The following is a 6,243-nucleotide window of genomic DNA, read 5'->3' as shown; positions in this document are numbered from 1 at the left end:
TGAGATGGACTCTCTTTCTGTTGCGCAGGCTAGAGTGCAGTGGCGCAATCTCAGCTCACTGTAACCTTTGCCTCCTGGGCTCAAGTGATTTTCCTATCTCAGCCTCCCAAGTAGCTGGGATTACAAGTGCCTGCCACAACTGGCTGATTTTTGTATTTTTAGTAGAGATGGGGTTTTACCATGTTGGCCAGGCTGGTCTTGAACTCCTGACCTCAGATGATCCTCCTGCCTTGGTTTTCCAAAGTGCTGGGATTACAGGTATGAGCCACTGGGCCTGGCTGATTTATTTTATTTTAAAATAATATATGGGCCAGATGTGGTGACTCATGCTTGTAATCCCAGCACTTTGGGAGGCTGAAGCAGGAAGATCACTCGAGTCCAGGAATTCAAGATCAGCCTGGCCAACACTGTGAGACCTCATCTCTACTAAAAATAAAATATTAGCCAACTGTGTCCCACATGCCTGTGGTCCAGCTACTCAGGAGAGAGAGGTGGGAGGATTGCTTAAGCCCGGGAGGCTGGCCTGGGCTAGAGTAAGACTCTGTCTCAAAAACAAAACAAAATCAAAAAAGATATGTGCTTTCTTTTTTTAAAAATAAAGCCAAACAGGCCGGCGCGGTGGCTCAAGCCTGTAATCCCAGCACTTTGGGAGGCCGAGACGGGCGGATCACGAGGTCAGGAGATCGAGACCATCCTGGCTAATACAGTGAAACTCTGTCTCTACTTAAAAATACAAAAAACTAGCCGGACGACGAGGCGGGCGCCTGTAGTCCCAGCTACTCGGGAGGCTGAGGCAGGAGAATGGCGTAAACCGGGAGGCGGAGCTTGCAGTGAGCTGAGATCCGGCCACTGCACTCCAGCCTGGGTGGCAGAGCAAGACTCCGTCTCAAAAAAAAAAAAAAAAAAAATAAAGCCAACAATATAGAAAAAGTCAAACAATATAGGAACTACAAAGAAGAAAATACCACCGGAAATCACACTATATACTTCTACCATGTGGGAAGCACTTATTCAGGTATCTTTCTTTCATTCTCTGTCCACTTACAGAAATACGCATACAGTTTTTAAAACATGGAGTAATACTCTACCTGTTGTTTCTGGAGTAGTCTTGTTGCAGACAGACTGACATCTTTACACAGCAGATGACTTGATTCTTGGTGGTAAAGCAAGTGGTTGGTTATAAGTATGGGATCTCATCGTATCTAGTTTAACATTTCTTTTCCACTCACTATGTGCCATTGAGTGAGTGATTTAACCCATCTCTCTGTGCCTCAGTTTCCTTATATACAAAAGTGGGGATGATAATATTACCTACGTCAGAGAGTTGGTGTGAAGGTTAAATCAGATCAGATATTTAAGTACTTACTTAAGACAGTACCTGGAACATAGTAAGTACTTACTACATTTTAACTATTGTTCTTAACTAAATAAGTTTTAACTTCATAGTAACAATAAGGGGTTTTTAAATATACAAGTGGAATCTTTTTAAAAATACTTTTCACCATGATATTTCAAAGCCATTCTTTTAACATAAATTATTACTCTTTTTGCACACACTATGTACATTATCCACTGAAATTAGTATTTGCAGGTAACTATACTGCAAATACTAATTTGTGGAGACCTACTTAAAAACTATCTTGCTGAACACAAGGTACCTTTAAGTGAGACAGTTTTATATGGGCTTCCTTTATAAGACATTAGTCCAACTAAAAATCCGTGTTAATTATTAAACCCTTAGGTGTTACAGGAATACCTGACACTGCAGATTGGAAAGAGACAGTGTTTGTCTCTCAAGTTAAACCAACAAGCCGGTGGAAAAATGTAGTTATCAAGAAATTTTTAAAACTTCAACCCTTTTTCTCTTATATTTAGTAAAGAGAGTTAAATATCTCCTGTTTTGGCTGACATCTCTAAAACCTGAGCAATTGGCTTCAACCTCACTTGGGATTCCTGGTTGCTTGTTTTAGCATGGAGAAACTTGGCGTCCACAGAATCTTTCTTCTGGCTATTTCTCTGACAAAGTGTCTGGAAAGTACAAAACTGCTGGCAGACCTGAAAAAATGTGGTGACTTGGAATGTGAAAGTAAGTTTGCTTCCCCCGCTTCTTCTCCTCCTAAACTGAGGCTCTGAAATGACATAAAATCTTATTGTGGTCATGCATGATAAAAAGGAGTACTGGTATCATTGAGAAATATTTGCATTATGAAGCATAGCATGGTATAAAAAAGAAATGTTGGAAGCAAAGCATTTTGTGATAGTATTTAATGCAAATATACAAACAGCAAAAATCAGTCTGCTATAGAAATAGTTCAGAAGTTAAAATGATATTAATTCGTACCTCGAAAACAAACTAATCAGCCCTTTTACTATTTTTAAAGATAAATCTGGGAGTCTCTGAGCCTATTCTGGCTCAGAAGGCTGCCCCATTAAAAAAAAAAAAGGATAAATCTACTTGATTCATATAAAAAAAGACATCAGGCTAATTTGATAGTCCTTTATTTATGAAGGTCTTTTACTTTTTAGTTTCTGTTTCACACACAGAAATTTCTGATTCTCATGACGTTCCTAAAAAGTGTTCTTATTTCAAACCATCATGATTTATTCTTCTAAACTTTATCAAATGTTAATCATTTCTGTGTCATTTATTATGTAAAAATACTGAAACCAGGGTTAGAATATAAATTTTTTATTTATATAATTGAATATAAAGCTTTCTTTACTGTAAACGGAAATTAATTTCCATTCTATTAAGAACTAATTTTCTGTTATTTTATGGTGCAAAATAAATTACACCCCAATATATTAGAGTTGCTTTAAATAAGTTATTTTTCCTTTTGTTTTTATGTTATAATAAATACGTATTTTTTCTCTCTCAGCAAAATCAAGAGTTGCTTTAAATAAATTCTACCTTTTTGTTTTGTTTTTCCGAGATGGAGTCTTGCTCTGTTGCCCAGGCTGGAGTGCAATGGCACGATCTTGACTCACTGCAACCTCCGCCTCACAAGTTCTCCTGTCTCAGCCTCCAGGTGCACACCCGGCTCATTTTTCATATTTTAGTAGAGACGGGATTTCACTGTGTTGCCCAGCCTGAGCTCAGGTAATCCACCTGCCTCACCCTCCCGAAGTGCTAGGATTACAGGCATGAGCCACTGTGCCTGGCTGTGAGAATTACTTCTAATTTGTAACATGAAAATTAAAAATGGAAAACATTATTAGTATAAACATAAATAATTTATAAGTAATAATTTTGAGTAAACATTCTTCCTTAACTTTTTGGACATATAATGTAATACATAGAGAAGTTTGCTAGATGATGTTTTATTATCATAATAATCTTTTGGCTGGGTGTGATGGCTTGCACCTCTAATCCCAGCACTTTGAGAGGCTGAAGTGGGAGGATCACTTGAGTCCAGGAGTTTGAGACCAGCCTGGGCAACACAGTGAGACCTCATCTCTACAAAAAAATCAAAAAAGTTAGCTGAGCATGGTGGCACAAGCTATAGTCCCAGCTACTAGGGAGACTGAGGTTGGAGGATGGCTTAAACCTGGGAAGTGGAGGCTGCAGTCAGCTATCATTATGCCACTGTACTCTAGCCTGGGCAACAGAACAAGACCCTGCCTCAAAAAAATATATATAAAGAAAAAAAAATCTTTCCCTCTTTATATTACAACATCATTTTAGTTTCCTTAAGGCCAGACATAGAACCTGAAAAGGGAACATTCAAATTTATAGAAATTTATAATGTTATTTTAACTTTAATTGCATGACAATAAAAATATCTTGATTTACACATGTCAGTATCATTTTAATAGATAATATGGTGTGTATATTACTTCATGTGTTGAACTGCTGAATCTGGCATATGTGGCTGTGATTCGTTCATAGTTATTGAGAGCCTACTACATGTTGGGTTGGACAGGGGGCAGGTGCTATGCATCTAAGGGGAATAAAATGAGATGTAAGATAAGTTTCTTCCCCTTCAGAAAATTTAATTTTAGTGAACGATGACAAGACAGGTTAAAATGAAACAGTAAATAGTGATGCAGCCTAGTAAGGATAATAGGTAATTTAAAGTTCAGAGAAAGGGCAATCGGAGTAGGTTGGAATAATCAGGCTGCCTCACAGAGGAAGCAGGACATGACTTAAGCATGAAGGGGCAAACAGGTGTCTAGACTGGGGAAAGGACAGAAAGAAAAGCTCAGAATAAGGAAGGAGATTTTGCAGTGAGAAGAACCTCCGAGCAAATCAGGCTCCACTAGGGTTGTGTGACCAATTCTCTGAGCCTTCACTAAAGACTCATTTGTTAGACTGAGATGAAATTATTTGCCTCACAGATCTGTTTTGAGGATTTAATAAAATAAAAATATGAGAGCAATGATCATAATGCCTAGAATATGGTAAGTGCCAGGGAGAAAACTGATTATCTTTTTTCCTTTCCTACAGACTAGAGAATGATAATGATACGTTCCAGGGACGATGGATAAACAAGCTTGAGTGTAGCCAAGTCTGTGTGAAGGGATAGGAGGAGGTCCTTTCAAAGAGAGAAAGGGGACCAGGTTATGGACAGCCTTGGATACCAGGCCCAAAGGCTTAGACTCGCTAAGGCTACGTAGGTTTTTGAGGCCATAAATGATATAAAGATATTAGCATTTGGAAACATATAGGATGGATTGAAAGAGAGCAAGATGAAAGGGGAGAAATAACATTTTAATTTAATGTGTGTGTTTTTCTTTACATGTTTTACATAGCTTTAATAAGCAGAGTCTCAGCCATGAGAGATTACAGAGGACCTGACTGCAGATACCTGAACTTCACTAAGGGAGAAGAGATATCTGTTTTTGTTAAACTTGCAGGAGAAAGGGAAGATTTGTGGGCAGGAAGTGTAAGTAACTACTTTTAAAAATTGAATGCAGAATAAATGACCAACTTGCACAAGGATTCCTTTCTTTTCTTTTCTTTCTTTTCTTTTCTTTTCTTTTCTTTGGAAACAGGAAACAGGGCCTGACTCTGTTGCCCAGGCTGGAGTGCAGTGGTGTGATCACAGCTCACTACAACTTCCAACCTCCATGTCCTGAGTTCAAGCCATCCTCCCACCTCAGCCTCCTGAGTAGCTGGGACTACAGGTGTGTGTCACCATGCCCGGCTAATTTTTGTATTCTTGGTAGAGACAGCGTTTCACTCTGTTGCCCAGGCTAGTCACGAACTCCTGAGCTAAAGTAATCTGTCTGCCTTGGCCTCCCAAACTTCCAGGATTACAGGTGTGAGCCACTGCACCCAGCCAAGGATACCTGCTTTTCATCTTTAAAGAAACGTTAAGAATTTCAAAACACAGTATATATATTAAAAACCCTTGACATATTTAAACAAACAAAAAATGGTCATGTTCAGTGGTAGTTCCAATATTTCTATAAAAGAGGCTTTTTGGGAAGGCAGTATGGTTGGGATGGAGGGCTAAGAGAATGCCTTGAATTCTTGAATTTATTTTACATAGCATGCATCATTTTTAAAATTAGATTTTTATATTTATTTGGAGGGACTTCATATTATGGGATGGCTAGGCAACCCCAGTCATTTATTGGTGCTGCCAAAGGTCAAGGTTTTTTTTGTTTTGTTTTGTTTTTTTGTTGTTGTTGTTTGTTCGTTTTTTGAGACAAAGTCTTGCTCTTGTTGCCCGGGCTGGAGTGCAGTGGTACAATCTCTGCTCACTGCAACCTCAGCCTCCCAGGTTCAAGCAATTCTCCTGCCTCAGCCTCCTGAGTAGCTGGAATTACAGGAGCATGCCACTACACCTGGATAATTTTTGTATTTTTAGTAGAGATGGGGTTTCACCATGTTGGTCAGGCTGGTCTCAAACTCCTGACCTCAGGTGATCCACCTGCCTTGGCATCCCAAAGAGCTGGGATTACAGGCATGAGCCGCTGCACCCTGCCAATGGTCAAGTTGTAGAGACTGCAAAGTTTTAGTTAATCAGATTAAAAGACATTTATTTCTGAGCAAATGAAGGGCTGAGTTGTTATTGAAGAGATCCCCAGAAAGGTTGGTAGCCTAGGGAAGCTAGGTGTATAAGTTTTGTTTGTTTGTTTGTTTGTTTTTGAGACAGAGTCTTGCTCTGTCACCCAGACTGGAGTGCAGTGGTGTGATTTCAGCTCACTGCAACCTCTGCTTCCCAGGTTCAAGCGATTCTCCTGCTTCAGCTTCCTGAGTAGCTGGGATTACAGGTGCCTGCCACCACGCCCGAC

At 39.4% G+C, this 6,243-nt stretch overlaps 1 protein-coding gene across 6 annotated transcripts in view; it reads left to right on the top strand.

The window, feature by feature from the left end:
- Positions 1-1,771: 1,771 nt before the first annotated feature.
- The window catches only part of MIA2 (MIA SH3 domain ER export factor 2), a 115,402-nt gene continuing 110,930 nt past the window's right edge, over positions 1,772-6,243 (top strand). For 4 of the 6 annotated variants that reach the window (XM_033188189.1, XM_033188193.1, XM_033188192.1 and 1 more), the window contains exons 1-2: positions 1,772-2,086; positions 4,753-4,886. In XM_033188189.1, coding sequence (XP_033044080.1) covers positions 1,972-2,086; positions 4,753-4,886 — 249 coding nt within the window. In that variant the 5' untranslated portion in view covers positions 1,772-1,971. The remainder of the gene's footprint in view (positions 2,087-4,752; positions 4,887-6,243) is intronic. The other 2 variants (XM_033188194.1, XM_033188190.1) reach the window with 1 other exon arrangement.

Source organism: Trachypithecus francoisi, unplaced genomic scaffold (assembly GCF_009764315.1).
Source record: "Trachypithecus francoisi isolate TF-2019V2 unplaced genomic scaffold, Tfra_2.0 Lachesis_group3, whole genome shotgun sequence".
Classification (NCBI taxonomy): domain Eukaryota; kingdom Metazoa; phylum Chordata; class Mammalia; order Primates; family Cercopithecidae; genus Trachypithecus; species Trachypithecus francoisi.
The sequence above is the reverse complement of the archived record's forward strand: the minus strand, read 5'-3'. Positions and strand labels throughout refer to the sequence as shown.